The sequence below is a fragment of the Falco naumanni genome, chromosome 9 (genome assembly GCF_017639655.2).
Source record: "Falco naumanni isolate bFalNau1 chromosome 9, bFalNau1.pat, whole genome shotgun sequence".
In the NCBI taxonomy this organism is placed as follows: domain Eukaryota; kingdom Metazoa; phylum Chordata; class Aves; order Falconiformes; family Falconidae; genus Falco; species Falco naumanni.
Window position 1 is genome coordinate 38,280,836 of NC_054062.1, and position 22,295 is coordinate 38,303,130.

At 38.0% G+C, this 22,295-nt stretch overlaps 1 protein-coding gene across 1 annotated transcript in view; it reads left to right on the top strand.

Annotated features, from left to right (window-relative positions):
* FAM13C (family with sequence similarity 13 member C) overlaps positions 1 to 22,295 on the top strand; it is a 130,500-nt gene that overhangs the window by 13,419 nt on the left and 94,786 nt on the right. Inside the window, exon 6 of the mRNA XM_040607268.1 lies at positions 19,918 to 19,964. Coding sequence (XP_040463202.1) covers positions 19,918 to 19,964 — 47 coding nt within the window. The remainder of the gene's footprint in view (positions 1 to 19,917; positions 19,965 to 22,295) is intronic.

Sequence of the window (22,295 nt, forward strand, 5' to 3'; positions counted from 1 at the left end):
TGTGGACTGAAAGCTGAAACTTTTCAGAATGAATGAACAACCAACCAAACAGATATTATCTCATGATCTAGTAAACCGAAATTTCCAGATTAAACCCCATTGGCTTGTCAAAATAATTTTTCTTGGATAAGGGAACATAGTTCCAATTCCTATTTGTGGCTTTTAACAATTTTTCCTAAATTTAAACTGGTACAGGTCTTCATTACTTTCATTTAAATTCTTTGTTTAGCAATTAAAACTTTTAGATGGGTTTCGATGTGAGCATAGCAAATCCCGTGTGTACCATGTGAACTACCAGGAGATTTGTCAACGTTTCTGTAGGGATTGCTCTTATATTATAGAAAGACTTCTTCATATTATTTCCTATTCCACAGAAAGACTATTTTCCCTACCTTTGTGAATTTAGCAAAACATTGACTTATTAAACATTAAGTTTGAATTTTGTTTTTGCACACTGCCCTGACCAGAAGACTGGATAAAAAAAAATGCCATACATTGAGTATCAAAGTAGGACTGAGATCTCAACAAAAATTGTGGACAATAGATTGTAAGGATGTAAGGTTTTTTTCTTCTAGGTAAGCAGCGCAGAATATTTTGCTGACAGTAGGCATAAGGATTTGATAAAAACTGCTGTAACCTAGCAAGTGTGACTTGAAACAACCAAAATGTTGGATGTAGCTGGAGTACTCCTCGTTACTCCTAGGTCTTCAGTGCCAGAGCCTTTCTACCTGTTGGTGGAGGGAGCAGGGCATGAAGAGAGCAAGGTGCTTTTTCTGTGCTGTGCCTGTGATCTGCAGCAGACTAATCTTTGGACTGGAGATCTGTAACTTGGAAATTACAAGTGTGCCTGGTCTCCATCTTGAGCTAACCGCAGGGTGTGGAAGGAATGTCATTGATTTAATGTTTGCTCCAGCATTGCTGGGGGTTTGTCTTGACTTGCTGCACAAGTGCTCTGGGACACTGCTGTCACACTTCAACCCCTTTCTATGATGGTGGGTTTTGCTGCTATCTGCTTTTCTCTCTTCGCCCTCCCCCCAGTATGTAGAGTTTTGTAATTTTTTTTTTTTTATTTCTGGGGAAGGCTGCACTATGAGAGAAATATCAGCAGGAGAGGGTGTGCTCTGTGTGACATGAAGCAGACTGTCAGCTGTGCTTTACTGTAACAAGTAGCTTGAGCATGGAAGAGGGAAGCTGGTCTAACTGAAACCCTGAAACTGTTTATGGGGACAGCTCAGGCAACCACTGATTCTGAATCACTGATGCTGATTATGCTGATCACTGTCTGTCATTCAATAACCATATGAAGTGTGTGAGAGGGCATGTCTTTCTAAAACCGGTCACTGATACAGGCATTTCCTGGCTTGGAAAATATGTTTTGAATGAGTATGCTGTGAAGAAACCAACTCAGTGGAGACTCATCTTTGTTACCTTTCAGGCTGTGAATGCTCATTTTCAGTTTTGCTGTGAACAGAGCATATCAAAAGCTCCTGCCGTAGTCTGACTCACAGAACTTATGTGGATTACATATTAAGGAATTTTATTTGTAATTTGTGGAGGAGAGTAACAGCTGATGTGTTCAGAGCAGCAGCCAGTTGCTTTTCTAATTAAGATCAGCTACACTACAAGGAAGAGGATTATATATAATCAGCTACTGTACACATTAGGATAACACAGATTTTTACTTTCAGAGGATCTGTGTGTTCTTCTCCTGATGTTTAAAAAATTTAGCACAACACCTGAACCTAAGACTTGCAGCTAAGATTTTCAGGCATCTCAAGGTTGCAATGGAGGAGGGAGCTGGTAGCATTTTATTCCACTTGGTGTCAGCATTGTTCTCTCACTCCAGAGCTGTTTTTTCCTTTGAACATAACCCTTTAATATGTTCTGAGTACCTATCTTAAAATTAGGTACTACGTTTCTATTTTTGTAATGTATCAGAACATCAGCCTGTTCCTTCCTCAGATAATTAACTGATATCAGACAGGCATAAAGGAAGGGTATGAATTCACCTCCAAACCATTACGAAATGCAAGCCTTTTTTATTTTATGCTCATGTCACCTTCCTTACCTCAGCAGGACTACTAATGAAACCTCTTACCACTTTCATATTCCTTTTCCTTTGGTGTACATGAGCAATTTGATTTGTTTGCTGATGATCAGGGCTTTTTGAAAAAAAAAAAAAAAAAAAAAAACAACAAACATCAAAAGAGAAGTCTTTGATAGGAAAATTATCCCTTGGGAAATTAGAAGTATTTTTACTGAAAGGCTTGTTATATGTCAGCATCAAAATATTTCAGCCTTTTTACTTGTCATTAGCTGTAATAGTATGGGGGGAAAAAAGACATTATTTTAAACCCTTAGTGGCTTTGTATTTCGTGCAAGGTTAGGGATGGGAGTGAGAAATGTTTTCAGAAAAGCAGGCAAGAAATGTAGATCAAAATACAAACCAGAAAAAAAAAAAAATCACTGTTAGAAAAAAAAACCACAAACCTACCAAAATAAGAAAGTCCCATTTTCCATTCAACTGTAGTTAATTTAATTGTATTTAGTTGCGGAGCTGTGCAACAATAGTCATATTCTGAATGCACAGATTCCCCTCAAGCTGCCCCCCACCCCCACAATTTCTAGACTGCTTTATTCTTCTTTAATTAGTTTATTTCACCTATTGTAGAAAATATGCAGACATGCTTAAGTACTTAAACAACACAAATTGAGAAAAGAATAGGGCTAGCAATTATCAGAGTTACCTGCAGAAAGGCTTGGCTGAATCTTGAAAGCATATTAGCATGTTATAACCTAACACAGTTTCACTCACTGTCAGTTTATTTGGGGTTTTGTTGTAGAGCAGAGGCTGCAGTATTTAATTTCTTTGCTTCTGCGATGCATGTTCATGAGTTGGCATTTCTGCTAAATGGTTTCCAGAACTATCAAACTAAATACTGGGTACCTTTTTATTTTGCTATGAAAAAGGAAAGGGTTGAAATATGCCTGTAATAAAAATACAAATGCAATTGAGCCAAAACCGGAAGAAACACAAGGATATTTATGGTGAAGTTGCATGCTATACCTGTGCCCCAGGGTTCATGGTTAGAAAAGTTTAGTCCAACTTGTCCTGGTTTACTGATTACTTTTTTTTTTTTTTTTCTTCCCCAAAAAAGAAAAAAGAAAGATTTGTGGAAAAAATGGTGAGGACTAAGTGGAAAAAGCCTGAAAGAATATTATGGAAAAACCAATGTGATACTTCAGAAAGTTTTAATAAGAGCAAATAAACACAACACCTCTGTATGTGCTTTTTTTCCAAATGCATTTCTAGTCAGTTCAAAGACCATTTTTAATTTAAACAAACATTACTGCAGTTTGGCTTTGGATGCATGGGTCGGCTCGTGTGTCTGGTAATTTAAATGGATGCTTGAAGATGAGGTTCAGTCAACAACCGTAATTCGGACCTTTGAATTTTCACTGACCATCTGCTTAAATTAGATGTTGTCCTGTTCCCAGAGGACTGCAGATGTGCAAGGATTCTGGCTAGTAAAGAAATAATAGTGTGGGCCTTAGGCTGTTCTGCCAAGTGGTGGGGTAGTCAGCTGTGCCTGGACATGATCTTGTTAAAGGATGCTGGTCAGGGCTGAATTTTCCTGTGAGCTGTTAGGACAAAGAAATACTGGAGAGGCTGCTGCTGTTCGATCCAGCATTGCTTCTAGTATGCAGCTGGGGCTTTTTCTGGAAATTGCTGGTGTCACTGGGCTGCATGTGAGAGCAGCTGTCGGAGCTCAGCTTTCCATTACTTTGGGAGACTCCTCATACCAGCATCCATGCATGGGGAGCTGGGCAGAGTAGACAGCCAAATCCACAGGTTAAAACAAACATCCTCTGCATCTTGCCCGTGGGGTGACCAAAAGGTACAGAGGTTTAGCAAGATGAGGGCTGCTGGGATCTCTGCCTGATATAGGCAGGAGAGGGGCCTGGGTGCTGCATCAGGGACAGACTGATCTCTGTGTAGAATCCTGCAGGCAGGGGATTGGTAAAGCTACACAAGCTTAGCGGGTGTAAGAGGAGGACTGGAGATGACAGAGAGTGCTTTATATATCCTAAGCTCTGTAGCTTTAGGATTTTTGTGTGGTTTACTTATATTCTCTTTCCCCCCACCCAAGACATTAAGCTGAATGGGACTACGTTGGAAGAAAAAAATAATTACTTGGGCGGGGGGAAAGGAAAGAAACATTTTGGTCTACCAGAGCATCTATATGATGGCTTTAGTATTTTTATAGAGTTGTGGTGGAGATAAAGTGAAGAAATTATGATTTAGAACTCTTTACTTGGTATTTTAGTTCTTTACTTTCAAATTTTACTTTCAAACTCTTTGGAAATTACATGGGTAGCTTTGAGCTTCATAATCTTTTTCACCAGTCAATACAAGAGGATCATGCAACAATAATAAACAGTTAACTCAATTTGGATATGTGCAGCACTCTGTAACTCAAAACCATACAGTACTTCTAAAAATATGTTTGTCTTTTACATATTTTCACTAGGAAAGGATAGCAAGCAATCCACTGCCTAATTGCAAGGAATGATGGATGAACAGAATGTTTCTTTGATTAAATGTCTGATCTGCTGCTTTACTTTTCTTCCAACACCTGCTTTCATGTTTCTTTAGTTTAAACAAATTCCTAGCTATTTTGCTAATCATTTATATTCCATAATGCTTTCCATGCTTACCCAAAGTGCGGGATAGGGTGGGGGGTGGGAGAAGAGGAAGATAAGCTGTATTCAAGATTAATACTAAATGGGCTGTAGAACGGTAAAGAGCTGTATGTAATTACCCTTTGCAACCGCTAAGCACGGTTCATGTCAGAAGCTTAAGCAACTTGTGAAAACTGCTGTCAACAGACCAGCAAGCTGCTGTACCCCAGATAATCAGTGAGCTGTGCATGCCTTGCTTTTCACCTGCCCTTTGTAATTTGTGTGTTACAAAGAAAATAGTCTTTTCTTCTTGCAAGTTTTAGAATAAAGATGCTTCTAGCAACTTTGTAGTTGCAGGCAAGCTTGTCAACTAGAACAAAATCTCTTTCTGGATCTGCCTGGAGCATGAGTTTTTTATTACCAGCAGCAAACAGTGGTGACTTCTTTTTCAATGTTCCTTGTCCTCTGTATTCACGTGGTAGCAAAGCCGTTGCAATTTCTGACCAGAGAGGGCCTAAGTAGATGAAATGTAAATCCAGATCCATGTAGATGTCATTCCTTATAAATTCTACTTGTTTCTAATGTCTATAGCAAATCCAGATCCGTGTAATTGTTGTTCTTTATGAAGTCTGTTTCTGAAGTCTATAGAAAAACAGGGAGGAGATTGATTAACTTGTATGCTTAAAATTCACAAAATGCTGTTTCTGAAAAGTGTGCTCCATGATCTACAGACACCCCCCCCCCCCCAAAAAAAAAACAAACAAACAAACAAACAAAAAAACCGACAAAAAAAAACCCAAAACCACCACCAAAACAAACCACAAACACCTTTGCAAAGCTTTGCTCTGATTTCTGTTTTTAAACCCTTTGCTAATAGCTGGGATTTCTAAATGTGGTTGCTGCATTTTCCTCCAGTGAAGCCTACTGTATTTCTTTAAAGAAGTTCATATCGAGTCAAAACCAAAGAAAAAGTATAAAAAACTTTATGTGCAGAGGAGGAGGGCAGTATTTTTTATCTTCTTATTAAGCTATCTCTTTTGAGAAGCTTGGCACTGCCACAGCTACTCTAGAAAAGAAACTCTTCAAAGCGCGATATGTTAACTTCAGTTAAAGTACAGATCAGTTCCTAAGAATACTGAGGGGAATGATGGATCTTTTCAACTTCTTCACACTTAATAGATTCTACAATATGTAATGTTCCTTTCTTTGAAATTTTTATATAGCATGGGATTTCTTTTTTTAATCAAAATTAACTTCAGAGTTGAAGGGCTGCTGCTGTCCCTGTGTGGTCTCCAATGTTGGCTTTTAAATTAGTTGAAAGGGGGAAAAAAATAACTAGTAGTGAAAAATAGAAGGATAAATTAATCCTTTGGTATCAACTTACAAATCGATTCAATGAAGAAGTTGAGAATGGTGTCCTCATCTCAGCCTATTGTGGCTCTTTCACTCAGAACAAAATATCAATTCTGGAAACTTCAAACAGCTACAAGTATTCCCTATACCCTTTACCCTTTTCCCCCTCTCTACCAACTTTTTTTTCATGAAAGTGTAAAAGTGTTAAATACCTCTTTGAAACTGTTGCTGTTACAAGGTAGAACAAACATTTGGCTACTCTGATCCACTTCCCACCTGTTAAACTGTTGGCTCTTTGACTAACATGACACTAAAGCAAGGAGAAGTCATTTAATAAATTAGGTGTTGTACTGATGGAGGTGATGTAAATTGCCTTGTAAATTGAAAGGGATGGCAAGGTTTCTTCCCGACCTCAATGCATCTCAGCCTCGTTCTACAGCTCTTCTTGCAGAGTTGTTTTAGATAATTTTTTTCCTAGGAAGGGAAAATGTTGGAGAAAATCCTAGTGTATTTCATGCTTTGCATTGCCTGTCAGTTACATTGGGTGGAGATTGAAGGCCTTAGTCCAAATGCTGAAAGCCCTCAATGGATTAGTGCCCAGCTGTTATCCCTGTATCACCTCTACTCTGATTTATGTAGCTGATGTGGTGGAGCTCCCTGGGCAAAGACAGTATCGACTCTGGAATGATCTTGCGGAGAAGAGTACTGTTTTTTTACTTGTGGCAGGGAATGTAGTATGCTCTTGGCAAAATATATTCACTTAATGTTTTCTCATGCTCTGCACCTACAACAGGCAACCTCCCACCATAGCAGAAGTAAAGAACATGATGCATTGTGAATAATGATATACCAGTTTAATTTCTCTAGGTGGTGCTTAGATATTATCATGGGCAGGCTGGAATATCTTCAGTGAAGTGAAACAAACATTTTGAATTACATAACAGCAACTTCTTGACATTTTCACAGGGTATCTGCGTTTTCCTCTTAAATAGGAAACAACTCAATAAATTCCAACCAAAAAAGCTCACCATCCAAATAAAATCATAGGAGGTTTTGAAGGCATGATTGTGTCAATCCAAACCCTTTGTGTTAATCTGAGGCAGGTATTCCATTGTAATCCTTGGAACACATTGTGAATTAACCATGAACCTGGTTAATTCACCAATTAGTAGTGAAGTAGTGGTAGTGCTATTTTTCTTTCATTAGTCTGATGCTAACAGATACAGTGCAGGACAATCCAGTGCTGTGCAGAGGTGCTAGTACTGGCTCTGCGTTACTTGTCAGACTGGTTAGGCTAAATTAGTTTGGACTAGCTATGTAACTAACGTAACTGCTTTCAGTACCTGTGGTAGTGTTGTCACTATATGTTTGTTTCCTGGATACATACATGTTCCTGAATGTCTTGGGCATATATCAATTATTTTTATATGATGAAGTAAACCAAAGTGAGAGCAATTGGCTGCACTACAGATGTGTGGCCAGGGAACCTCTTTCATGTACTTCTTTTTTTTTTTTTTTTTTTTTTTTTTTTTTTTTTTTTTTTTTTTAATTTGTATGTAAGGTGCACAAGAGTTCAAAAGGGTGAGTACAATCTCAACTGAACCTTTAAATAGGGTTTAAGAAACCTCCTGTGTGCCAGGAAAAATATTGGATAAGGTTTCTTTAATATTGTCTGTCTTACTGAAGAGAGTATTTAAAAAAAAAAGAAAGAAAAAAGGTCTGTAATGCTTACAAAAATTCTTCTTTATCTTGCCCTCGCTGGTTTGAAGACTCAAAACCTGATCTGAAGCATAATCCAGAAAAATACATCGAGAGGATTTGTTCATAAGCATACAGTGCATTGACATCAGCAAACTCTTATTACGACTGTCATGTTCCCTATCTTGAAAGCTTGTTCTAATCTTCTGGCAGCATTCAAGTTCAGCACTTTCCATTTTGACTGAATTAATTAGTGAAGTTTGGATTACTCCCCAATTCTGAAATTGTCAGAATTTTTTTAACAGGATTTTTTAAATGTTATTTTTGCCCTAGTTAGTAACAAGTAGGACATCTGACTGCATTTCCGTATTGTTTAAATAAAAAATACATTGCCCATTTAGAAGCAGAGAAAATGGTAAATGGGAGCTATATTTATGTACTTATCTTGCCTTTAAGTTAATCTCCCGTTACTAGTCTTGAGCCTTTCAGGTTGCTATAGAAACTGCTACAGCCTCCAACTGTGCTTCCTCAAAGACTTAATTGCATTCTGAGTTTCATACGCTCTCTATTAGCCACAGCACTGGCAGACACAAGCACGTTGCAGAATGAGTCGAATTAATGGTTCAATATGATGTATGCATTTTTTTAATATTATGTTTTCATATTCCTTTTTCAAATTTTCCTTTACCAGCTGGTTAAACTCTTCTGTAACATGCAGTGATACCACAGGGATGGATTCTTTCTGTTTGCTGCCACTGTATTTGATGTTTTCCAGTCTTTGATGTCATCAGAGTAGCTTCAAGAATCATTAGTCTTTGAGACTTTTTTTTTTCCTTAGAGAAGTCAAATTATTCATGAACTACCTTAGCTGTGCTGAAGTTTTTCTGAGACTTCTTCACCTCTGTGAAGGCAGACATGGAAGTGTGTACCTGCTATCTCAATAGCTCTGGTAAGTTTGTGCTGAGTCAGTGCACTTTACCACAAGATTTTTGCTTGATCAGTGTGGGTCAAAGGCAGTTTTTCAGCCAGGCCTGTTCTTAGGTGGGAACTATCAATTCATCAAAGTACAAACTGAGTATGGCTGTATGCAAGGTTTGATAAAGATTTTCTGGGAAGTATTTATTATAACCTCGATGGAATTTCTGGATCAAAACTGGGCTAAGAATGTGTCTCATTCAACTAGTACAACCAAATCTCAGAGACTTGTTTTCCCACTCGATTCTCAGCATGATGGTGCTGTCTGTGCAAATACACTGTTCTTACTGATGCCGCTCCGCCTTTGGTGAGGGTGAACATTGGGAACCAGTGATTAACCTCAGTTTTTTCTTTGTTAAATAGAAGTTCTCTCCTTGCATAAAAAGAGGAGAGAAAATATATCACAACAGAAGGAAGAAAGCAAGCACTGTATGTATTTCCATCTCCTGTTAAGCCTTCTATCTCAGCTCTGCTTAGCATGTGCTTTAGTGGTTAAGAGTTAGGAAGCAGGACGACATTCTCTGTGCACTGTTGCTCACAGACCTGAGATGTTTCTGTACTTGTGGTAATGCTGGCCCAAAGATATATTTTTATCCTCGTGAGAAGCATTAGAGACACCTCACAACTGGTGAATGGACAGTCAGACTGATGCTGAGAAACAGGGCAAAGTGAGAGAGGATTTCATCAACATGTCACTTCAAAATGTTCATGCACATCGAGTCAGGCTTTTAGATACTGAACATCTGAAGGCAGCTTAAATATACCCATTACAACTTTTAAAATTTTCAGTTATCCCTTAAAATCTGACCCTTTGTCCTAATGTTTTTCATGTGGTTCATAATTTTTGTCCACTTTTTGTCGTTCTCCATATGTTGCTTGAATTATGTATCGATGGTTCCCTATAAAACTCTTTGTAATTAAGGCAAGTGAGTCAAGGTAGCTCTTCTGGCCTCAGCTATACTGCTAGTATCTCTGTGAATTCATGTGGAAACTTTTCTTCTTTTTTAGCTCTTTTAATCAAAAAAATCAATTAGGGAAGGAAGAAATTATAACAGTTTTGTTGGGATTAATCTGAAAGAGTGGAGACAGTTTTGTAGCAGTTTTGCAGTACTTCCCTGCACCCACCCCTTACCCCCCCAACGTAGTGTGCTTCCTTCCTCAGAACTTAAATTCTTCCACATCTCAGCTTTCGTTTTTAGCTGCTCTGTGGGCTTGCATGTTAAAGAGAGCTGGATTTCCCTGCCAGTTCTGGCTCAAGTTATGTTTCCTGGATTGCCCTACAGAATGTCAACATATATTCTAAAAATCTGTGCATGCTGGAGGCCTTCCTCAGACATTCTAAAAACACTTTGGGATGGGATTCATTTGTATTTCAATATAGAATAAGTATTGTTAGTTGGCTCCTTCTCATTCTTGAGAAGCCAGAGAGTTGCCATGTCTCCAAGTCGTCTGTCTGCATGAGCTCTTTTCCAGGCAGTGACAGCACTTCATTTACAGAAAGCATCATTTGCAGTGTCTCTGTAGGCATTCGGAACAAAGACCTTGTCTATCAACTGGACAGTCCAATGTCTGAGGATGTGGAGGGCTTGACACCCATTACATGCAGTTCCTAACAATCTCAGTAAAGAGAGAAGACTCGTTAAAATCTGACATGTGCCACTAGCAGGTTGTTTTACTCTTCTGTAGAATGTATTAAAAAAGCTTTTTTTTTTTTTTCACAAGCCATAATATCTTATGATTTCTGTAGTTTACAGTATTTTTAGGCTGTTCCTATAGTTGATGATATGTTGATGGTAGGCTCTTCTATAGGCACATGGCATCTTTCAGTTATAGGTGGCTGGATGTTTTGGGTACCTCTCAGGCTGCATTAGCTCACACAGTCCTGTTTAGAGAATGCAGCATGTTGTTGCAGAGAGATATTTACCACTGTACTGTACTTCTCATGCCGTGCCAAAACCTGTCTTCAGGCACCTATTGTTCATCCTTTCTTCCCTTCCCCATCCTGTGAGTGAAAACTGACTTGCAACCAGCTCTTGTACACTATGCAGAGGTAAGTGAAAAGTAGGGGTGCTTCTCCTTTACAGCCTTTGTACTCTCTCTCTTGTTTGTCAGACCAGATGTAATGATACTTTGGGATGTTTGTGTTGGAAGACTTACTGTTCCTGGCGGCAGGGAAGATAACCCATGCAAGCTGCTGGCAGAAGTCAGGGAGAGGGATTTGAGCCAGGTTGCTTAGCGGAGAGTGGGAAGATTAAATCTTGTAATTGACTTTAAGATTTGATTTCTTCTTCTTCCCTTGTTCCTCAGTATAACCAAAGAAAAGGTGAAGTGAAACTTAGTCATAGAGTTTTGGATAAGCAGGAGTACTGCTGAAATGGCTCATAGATATATCAGGCAAATATCCCCACTGAAATAAGGAGAAGTACCGAGAATGAGATGCACAGGTAGGGACAGGCTGTTCAGCAGATCTGCTCTTGAGTTCTGTATCACTTTTTGTTTAGTGTGCTAACTACAGCTTTCCTCTAGCAGACACTGGGCAAGACAGAAGATAACAGTGGTAAAATGTAGGTGGAATGTAAGCTCTGTAGGACTAAACTCTTAAAAATCTCGATATATAGACCTAGCAATTACTTTCAATGTGATTTCCGTCTCTTTACCCGCCACTTGCACCTCCAGAATCAATCCTCGGTGAAATTTCTATTTTCTCTCTTAACCCTACTCATCTTGGTGGCCACTTAGCAGGAGGGTTTCACCTATGTGTTAACTAAATTGGTAATTTTGTATGTCCTTGCATGGCATGGAACGCAAATGAACATGGGCTCTATTAATATCTGTTCTTATGTAAACAGAACCAATTTTATTCAGTTCTTCAGCTAATGAAGCACTGTGGGAACAAGACAGTCAGAAGCTTGGGAATTACTGTACAAGGAAGAATCTCAGTGTTTCTTGGCAAAAGCTGCTTTATGCTCTAGGCTTGCTTGGTGAGAGCCAACAGTAACAAGGTCTTATTATGGACAGGAGTTTAAATAAATAGACACTGAATGTTTCTGCCTGTCTTTGAAAACTGACACACAAAAATCCCAAAGTGTATTTCAAAGAAGGCTTAATTTTTATCTGTTTACAGCCAGATACTCAATTTTTGGGAAGGGTTCTAATGGAAGAAAAGAGGAGCTAGAGTCCCAAATGGGGACTTCAGGAAAATTTTCTTCTCTTTATTTACTTCAAAATATTGACAGAATGGAAATATTTTTTTCTCGCTTCTTTGTCAATTTCCTTTAAAACAAAAAGACAAAACCAAACAGCATAAGGTGATTGAGGTGACTTACTCAGCAATAATTGCATTTCTAGCATCAGTTGCTATCAATTTTTTATTAAAATAGCCATAGGAACAGCTGAATTGTTGTATGTGCTCATGTATAGGCTACCTTTTTTTTTTTTGGGGGGGTGGTGTTGGAGAAGGCTGTAGTGGAGGCATTAGGTGGCATTAGGAAAGTGGGAAGCTCTCTGCCCAGTGGCTTCTTAGCTGGACTGAATGCTGATAGCTCTGTGAATGTGATATTAGTGCCACAGTTTCTGTCTGTCAAACTGAAACCCGCATATATGCCATTTGATGCCGTTGCTTTGTCTCAGGAGGTGCTACTTCAAAGGTCTCTTCAGTTTCTTAAGACTACCTCTGGCTGAATATTATTTCACTATAAAGATAACATCATCTGAGATAAAGGAAGAGATGAATGATTCAGTTTATTCTTGGGCTATCGTTGTTTATTTTCCCTAGACTGGAAGATACAGTTAAGAAGAATTTCAGAAGGTAATCTTGCATACTAAAAACTGCACCAGATGTGACAGGAACTAATGCAAGAAATGACAGGATGCTCTGCCTTAAATCATTCTCCTTTGTGCATTATTCTTCTCCTTCTTTTACGAAATCCTATCTTCAGCCCTCCCTATCTTTCTGTTTTAATAAAATTATGAACTATGAATTTCAAACTAATGGAAAAAATGTGACGCGGTGTACCTTTGCAGTGCAGATGAAGCAGGAGCCTGTTTCTCTTGGCCTATGCTTTCTAATTGCCAGTTCAGAATATGTTTTTATATTATCAGTGGAAATGTTAATAAGAAACCAAGGAATGACTATTTAATGCATTGACTGGCACAATCAGTCTTCAAATAAATCAGGATAGCTACACAATCTTTTGTATTCAGTACACATTGCAACAGTTGATGTGCAACAAAACCTTTTGCTAAGACATACATACAAATGCAACAGTAAAGGAGATATCAATCTCCAGAACAAACCTGAAGGAAATTAGTACCATATGTGCAGGATCAGAGAAAAAAATGAGCCATTTATTCCCAAGTCCAAAAGTAAATTTATAACTCTGCATGAACTGGTTTTCCTGGATCCAAACATAATAAGAAGTAACCCGTGTATTGTTAACTGCTCAGAATTGCACCTGGTCACCTGAAAGACATTTCTGAGGTCTTGGAAAAACCTATAGGAACCTGAAAAGGGCCAAAAAAAGCATAAAGAAAATTTCAATAATAAAACAAATAAAAAGCAATAAATTTTAAAATAATTGAAAAAGTATTTAAATTAAGAAATAGTCTCATTTCCCATTTCCTGGGAATGTGCACTGCATAAGGAAATAGAAGGTAATTATTCTAAGAACACCTGTGGTAAAATCTTTAATTATAATTATTCAGATAGAAGCTAATTAAAAGCACATTTTTAATGTAGCAGTATGGTTTTCCCTACATGCCACCATCTGGGACTGACTCTTTTCTGCTCTCTCTGTTACTTAACTTAAATAGTAACAAATAGCTGTGAATGTAGTTCTAATTTTCTCTTATCTGCTGAACAATGGTATATGTTCCAGGAGGGCCTTGTGCAGAAGAGTAGAGGCTTTCATTTTTTCAAGAAAAGAAATAATCTCTCTCACTCTTTCCTGCTGTGGAAAGACCTGACAAGAGTAACTGCATAATTTGAATGTATATGCTTCTTGGGAGCTGATTTCAGTCATTGTCCCTTTTTGCTCCTGTTTTCTACCACCAAGCAGGTCAAGTGTGCCGGGAAGTATCAATATTCCTGTTGACTGTCAATCTGTGAGACAGCTTGCTCTATAAAATGCTGGTCTGGCACTGCACTCACAACACCTGCCACACTGCCTGAGCTCTGTGCAGTGTGGTGTTTGTGGAAATAATGTAAGAAAATGGGAGGTGGAGAGGGAGATGGAGATGCAGCTGCGCAGCTGAAGTCTACAGATGAAGGTGGTGTTTAAAATGCCCAGCTGGTTAAAGCAGCTTTTCTTTCAAGAAGGAACTTTGGTAGCATTGCCTTCCTGCATGGAAAGCACTGACAGGCTGCCATGGCGTTTTGGTAGTTAACTGTGGCATATGAAGGACAGCAGAGAGGACTTGGATTTTTTTCCGGAAGTAGTCTAAGAGTTTCTCAGAGGTGGATAAGTTGACAGACATTGCAATGCCTTGCAAAGTCTGTGGGGTTGGAGCTCTTATCCCAGACTCTTTTTGTTATGTGATGTCCACTCCCAAATACTGTGCGATTATTTACTTATTTATTTATTTATTTAGGACTGAAATTAGTTTCCAAAGCATTTCTACATCTCCTTCCCAAACTAGACTGCACTAGATTATTGCTAAGAGTGTTTCACTTCGCCACAGGTTCCCAAGTTAGAGTTTGGTTTGTGGTGTTCAAAACCAAACCAGCCCTGACACTATTGCAGTTGCCCATGTTTCTGGTTCACAAAAGCCAGACCAGTAATGAAATGCATCCTCTTTCTGCTCCTTGCTCCCAAAAAGTCAGTTGCATTGTGGTAATGAGCATGACAAGACAAATCAGTTCTGAAGCTTATAGGTGAGATATTAGCAAGAACTTTTGAAAAGACTGCAAGGGAAGTGTTAGAACTCCTGTGTCTTCAAAATATTTGTCTATCTTGCACTGAGTGTGCCAAAACAATCGTGCCCTGTGAGGCAATGTGTCAGTTGAAATTTGAGGAAGGCAGTAAGTTGACTTTCAGGACAGCTTGAACAGTAACTGAACAGCACAAACACTTCCTCCCTGGGTGGGTTCTATCATAAAGCTATTGTGCAGCAGGCATTTGAAAGCTTCTTGTTACAAGTCTCTGAAGAACTAAACGGGCTAGGATACAATCAGTGAATCTTGTTCATTGGGGAAAGTAAACCCTCAAAAGATGCTTTATGAGTACCACAATGAAGTGGTGTGGCAGTGTTTCTTATTGCAGCTCTGAGTTTGGGCAGGGAGGAAGGAAACAGGCCAGAGTGTAAGGTAGCATGTATCTAAGATAAGGTTTTAATATGCATCAGATAGAACAAGAAAAATTGAGACAATTGTTGTAGACACATTTAATCAGGGTAATTATAAAGCCTTTTTAGGAGTTTAACATGTATCCTCTTACTCGCATGCATCAGTGTAGAGAAATACTGAATTGACAGTTAGATCAGTTTCAAGAGTTACTTGATAATGCAGTGGATGGTGCCTGGTTTTTACCAACTCTGAGTGAAGCTTTTAAAGTTGAAAATGGCTGTTTCTGTTAAATGAATAAAGATTTAAAAATTCTGGCATGTGTGTGTTTTCACAAACTGCCTGCCTCATTAAAAATAACAATATGTCATTTTATTTTTATCAACTGAAATAAACTTGGGCTGCAGCAAATTGGTATTCTATTATAATTCCAGAAAAGCTAGACTTATCCCTTCTGGCCTTAGAATGAGAAAGAAAATACAGTCAAAACCTAAAATTTCTGCCTCTACTAATTTCTAGTGTTCTGTACAGAGGATGCATTAATAAATATTGAGATTAGAGTTGAAGACTTAACTGTTTGTGATAGTGAGTACTTAAATATCTTCCATTTCAAGATATATTTGTACTAATTTGTTTCATAGTTTTATTTTTGTAAAATTTTATTTTTCAAGGTTAATTTTATTCCCTGGGTGTCAAGTCATGGATATGTCTGCTCAAAATCTCCTAGGTTGTCTTAAAAAGGTGATTGCTCAACAGTAAATGGAACATTGATATTGCATCCTGATTAAAATACAGATAGAATTTTGCAGTTGAGTAATAAAGTATATAGGTTACAGTTGTAAGATATACTTCTCTTTCATACTAAAATAATTCATTTCAAAAAAATCTTGTTGGTGAAGCAGGTATTATTACCATGACTGATTTATTTAGTACCTTCTAGAGGTTATATGACCTCAGATTATTAGATGGCCATCAAACAAATGAAATGGCTTTGAAAGACAATACTAAACTAAACATCTATAACAGTGTTACTGGGCATTACAGTATAATTTCAACAAAAGAAAAAGGAAATTGAAGTTTATAGTGATTCTTGTATATTACGTACTCAGAGAAGATGCATATATAAAAAAATATGTAAAGGAATACATATATTGTTGAGCTCTGTTTATATTTTGAATACAAATTCTAGCTCCTTGTTCTTGAAACTGTCAAGGTAGCTAGCAGAAGCAATGCCAGATATTGACTCTGGTTTACTATTCCTATAAGAAGCCCATTTTGCTTTCTCCCTGTAGCAGGTGATCTCTCAAAAGTTATGTTTTAATAAATTAACACATGGGTTTGCTCACAGCAGCTCATTCTGCTGTGAATTTTGAGATATTGTATTCAGTGGTGCATGCAACCTTTCTTTGAGACTTTGCGTTATATCTTCTCTGCCAACAGTGCTCTTATGATTACTTTCTTTTAATAGGAAGCCAGAAAAATACTAGTCATAGCAAAGTTTTAGCAGAACAAATTCAAAACATTATGCCCAAAACACTGTGGGGAAAATGGGGGATTATAAGGATGTGCATATTTTAAAAGTACTGCTTTATATTTAAATATTCCTGCCACAGGAGAGGATGGGTGTGGGGCTACCTTTTGCGTTTTATGTATTAGTAGATTCTGGAGAATTGTGTCATCAATGACAACATTCAGAGTCACATGTTCTCTGCTGGCCTTCTGCCACATCTTTAGAAAGGTGCTTCTTGAGGAGAGGTGTGTGGATGAAGGACACTCTTATGGAGGGTCAATGGTGGGAAACATTCGGAACTGCTAAAGAGAGAAGACCCTTTAACTGTAGACTCCCCTGAACCTCTCCAAAATGAAAACTCCTGACACCTTTTAATATTTATTTCTTTATGATAGGACGAGGGTAGGTAAAGTCATTAGTATATAACCTTCAGACCGAAAATGACCTTTTAGTACTTACTTAGTGAATTGCATTTTCAAAGGACCTTGGAAATTTAACTTGAATTAGAAAACCTGTTGTTATAGAAAATGTGGAAGTTTTATTATGTGCTGCTTCAGTGTGCTGATTAAAATTAACCTTTTACATTGCATTTTTTTTTACTTGAAATAGTCCAAGGTACTGTCAAACAAATGGCTTCTCTTTGGCATGTTTTACCCTCCACACAAATACCAACTTGGTCAGATGTAATGTGCAATAGCTTTGTGAACTATCCTGCAGTGGTTTAGCTATTAGTGGAAGAAGTTCAAAAATGTAGAGCCAAAGCCTAACTTGGAAATGGAAAGAAAAAAAAAATTCAATGTGTTTGTGTATTTGTCAGATAGACAATGTTATTATGTATTTTGCAGACCTATTCTCCTTTTCTGTGGCTCCAGACTCCCTGGCTGCAAGGGATGCATTTTTAAATTGTTGAATCAGTTGTTAATTAGAGCAATTTCTTACACTAACTGCAAAGATCCCTGGAGAAATCCTTGTTCTTATGCAGAAATACATACGCAATTAAAAAACAGTTATGTATGTTTAAGGTATAGTGAAGTAAACAATGAAGCAGTGTGTGCCATGTATTGTTCATAGCTGTGAGGCTTCTAAGGAGAGTTTATTTTCTTCGCTGGTATTGTAAAGTTCAGGAAGAAAACGCTTAGTACCCCTTGTTGAAAACGTTCCAATGAAGAATATGCAATAATTAAAAGTCGATCATCCTAGAGGGAGTTTAAATAAAAATAATGCTAACTCTTTACCCTAGGGGAACTGCAGTCACTGCAGAGGAAGAGGGAGGCCTATGTTCAGTCCCCAGATGTTTAACAAAATGTTGGAGCAAGGCCAGAATAAAAAAAGGCAGTTGCACTGAATGGGATGAAATGAGCTCACCCGCTGGAGTTTGCAGGGGTTAGTGTGTGCTCCTGGGGAGATGTGGGAACTGGACCTAGCTTTTCCATCCTAAGTGAGTACTGCAGCCACAGAGCTATGGGAAATGACTGGTTTAGGACTGCAGAATAACTCGGGATAGAAGAGGCCTCAGGAGGTCTTAACCATCTGCCCAGAAGCAGTTGCCCTTGTCCCAGAGTGTCTGCAATGTTCAGACAGCTATATCAGTTGGTAAATTCAACACACTCTCATGCTGAAAAGTGAGAACCAGTATGTTTGGGGATCAAGATTAAAAAAAATGCAATTCCTTATTTACAGTCAGGGAAATTTGTAGTGAAACTGGAAACTATATGCATGTATTAGGGGAGGAGAGCAAAGAAAGGAAGTGAAAAAGCTTGGGGTTCCAGGTTGGCATTCTCACGTGTTTAAAACATTGATCTAAGAGCTGTTGAGCTCATCATCTTACTTTTCACCTGAGCATTATTAGTGTTAGTAATGTAAATGAATGGAAACAGTGTAGTTCAGTGCTATGCCTGAAATTCCTCTTGGCAGGCACTGACCGCTCTGTGTGTGCATGCATGTGTGTGTGTATATGAGTTAGGTCTTGCTTTATTTAACAAGGCAGTTGCTTGCCAACCTACTTAGCAAGTGCTTAGCGTATTTAAGGTCTTAGAGTTGAGCACATGCCTAAGTGTTTGCCTGATTTGGGGCCTAAATCAGAAGTTTTCCATTTTTATGATAAATATTGTAAGGTTGCTTGAGGCTGGAGTTAACAGAAGGCTACTTGATCACTTTTTGTGTATGATTTGTTCTTCCTGGGTAGGTCTGATTAGGTTATGTAGTGGCTGTTTCTTTACCGTGTCATAACTGCATGACAGATTTAGTTACAATAACATTTTTTCTGTTTATACTACAAACTGGTGAATACTTGTCATGTCCTCATTTTCTAGATTAGGATATAGCACTGAGGCGGGAAAAATCACAAGGGATGAAAGGATAAAAAGCAAAAAAGGTTGGCAAAGACAAAATAGTTTTTTGTTTCCAATTACTTTGCTAACAGTTTAGAGTCTAGATAACACAAGATCTGATTCAAAACTCTATTATCTCTTAAAATAAATTAAAATAGTACCACTGAGGACTGAAACTTAGTTCAGTCTTAAATGGCAAAAGTTCCAGGTAGTTTGGGGAGAGACTTTTAAAATCCTTCCCATTTGGCTATTTTGGTGTTTCTTACAGATGCCTCCCATATTCAATGAAGAGCTCTTACTGTTTTTAATTTGTATCTTCTGTTTGCCACAATGCTTACCAATTATAGGTTTATCATAGCTCTTTAAATTGTGTAGCATTGCAGGTACCCTGAGCAGAAGGAAATTTAATATATGGAATAGATGACATCAATGTGAAAAGCTGCAGAGCCAGGTTTTCTCAGGGAGTAGGGATGGCTGCACTCGGGCTACAGAATGTTTGGGCTTGGGAAAGTGTTCTTTTGAATCCAAACTGAGATCTCCTTGTTGGTTTGGATTTATTATCATTGTATAATAGTAAACAGAAAATAAAAAATAACACCTATTATTTCTCAAAAAGTTGGTGGTTTTTTTTTTTTTTTTCTTTTTCCCCTTTTTATTTTCCTCCTTTCAAAAGAAGTGTTGTGCACTGGCATGCTTTATGGCCTGGGTATTTTTTAGTACACTTTTTCTTTATTTGTGTTCCTGCTGAGTTATAGCATAAATAGTTTATTTTATTGAGTTTATCATGTGTAGAAAAGTGTCCCTAATTTAGTTGTAGTTAAAAATCATATTTTAATATTCTAAAGGTGATGTTTCTTCCAGCTGTTTCTATTAGGATTGTGTTAGAATTTCCTGCTCCCTCACATGGGCTGCCAGCTAGAAGATGATAGGGTGCAGTCTTGACTATGACAAGAAAATTACAAGCACTTAATGGGCAAGAAGTGTTTATTCTCCTGGAAACAGAAAAGAACAGCACAACTGAACAGTGGACCAAGCTGGTCTTGAATTGAAATCCAGCCTTGTACATTTTGTTTCTTTTCTCTACACAGGAAAACAACACAGAAGATGAAGAAAGAGACAGACTCATGTTATTAAGGTAGAATTTAAGTACCTGTTATTTAACTGCTTCATGGAAACTTTTGACATCTCTCTACCAAACTGTATAATGTACTTCTATAATGTAATGGTAATTGGTTTGTTAGAAGAATAACCTAAAAAGTGAAACTTCTCAAAATCTTAATGCTGATGTATATCAGCTGTAAACAGATAAAAGGGGACCTAGCAGGGCAATGTCACCAGGTGACCCCCAAGCAAATGTAGTCCTGGGTGGGTTGTTTGGGATTTTTTAATTGTTTTTTTCAGTATTCCTCTATTCTTGTATTCTACTTATACTCGCCTATATCTTGGGTCACATGTTGGTGTTTCCTAAGCTGCAAGGATGAACTGCCTAGTTTCAGAAAGTGTTTCATGGGTTTGTGCCAGTTCAGTATTGCACCTGTAGGCTGAGATACAGAGTAGATGTATCAATAACTGTGTGCTTAGTCCTGGGACGGGGAGCGGGCTGGCAGTGAAGTCAGTGTCTTGAAAGCTGCTTTTTGGAGAGGGTTGGGTTGTGCAATGACTGTGCTTTGTGCAGATGGCTAAACTTTCTGGAGTGAGAAAAACTGATGTCTAAACACACAAAGCTGAAATCTTTCACTGTATTTCTGTCAGAAAGACTTGGCTTTTATAAGACTTGCATTTGTGTAAGCAAACAGTGTTATATTATGCCCCAAGACTAGATTTCCTTGCATTATTTCTCCAGCATTTGACTTGTCTGACCACAGGACCATAGCTTAGCCAAAAAAATTTCTTAAAGGAATGTTTTAACTTGTAAGACTTAAACATACAGCACTGCATTCCCACCCCTGTTTGCATTTTGGAGTAGCTAATGGACTAAGCTAATAGCCACCGAAAAAATCATGGTACACATTCAAGTCTTTTGGGTTTTGAGTTTTGTTCTGAGATTCCACTGAAACACCATAATGGAAGCCAAGTTTATTGTGCTCTGCAGTGAAAGAGCTGAGGAAAAGGTGTTATGGTTCAGAGCAACTTCAAGTATTTCCCAGATATTTTGTAATGCCAGATGCTGCTGAAGTATCTCACTTAATATTCTGCTTGCTTTGCCAGAAATGCAGCAGATTAATAAACCACATTAGTTAGGAAATAGCTTTCTGAGAGAACTAGGAAAGATAATTCAAGGTTTTAGACAAAGCTATTGAAGCAGAGACGAGCTGGCATTTCCCAAAAGCTAATCAAATACTAGTAGAGCAATAAGGGAGTATAGTACATTATTTGGGAACAAAAGTCAAGGGAGAAGATTTCAAGAGATACTCTCTCTATGTGCCAGCAGATAGTACATTCCGATGTTGAGACTTTATCACTATAGAAATTACTCTTGAAATAATCATCTGTTCTCTCAGATGATATCTTCTAAATCATATTGAATGTTTAGGCCTAGTGGAGGACTTGCACATAGCCCTAACTTATTTCTGGATCTGAGACGGACTACCAGGTTCAGCAGATAATAGGAATTCTGGGCATTTTTTTCTACATATTCGATCATAATAGAACAACTGGCAATTGGCTTGTTTTTTTTTCTGATCAGACTCAAGTTAAGTCTCTCCTGTCTTGCACAGTTGGTAAGCAATGATTTGGATGTTCATCCAGGTTATGAAACAGCTGAATTTCAGTATTTGCAATGAAAGGGGAGCAAAAGAAAGAAGAAAAAAAGTGCGTGAATGTATTTTACGAACACTGGAGCATATCAACAGGGAGACTGGAAATGCTCAGCTTCAACCCTACTGGAATTAACTTTGTTATTAATGGCAAATAAAAGTGTGTGTCTTGGGGGACACACTACTAGTATATATAAGAATTTAGAAATGCTACAGGATATTTTTCTTTTGGGGAAAAATTATTATGGCAGATTCATCCTGTTGGGCTTTGTAATTTGTTTCCTCATTTCATGTAAAAGCTAATTGTTAAATGTAATTAGATGTACTAATTCTGCTGGCTAAATTCAAGCACAGCTGCAGGAACACCCCATGGCACTACAGTGTAACCAGGGTAGTGTCACCAGTCTGATTATACATGATGCTGAAAACTGTTGAATCTAGTAGGCACAAATACCACTGTTATTGTTATGAGAAACTGGTCTTTTACCCTGCCTAACTCCTTTATACACTTCCCAATACCAACGTAATTGTGTTGCCTTTTTTGAAAAAGATATGCCAAGTAGCCAGAGAGCTTAGAGTATAAAATATTAGCGATATAAAACTGATATACCTTGTCAAACTTATCAAGAAAGTTGTGTCCGAAACTGGCTAAGGACTAACAAACTAGCAAGTCCACAAAGAAAAGTCTGAAATGGGTGAAGCATGCTTTC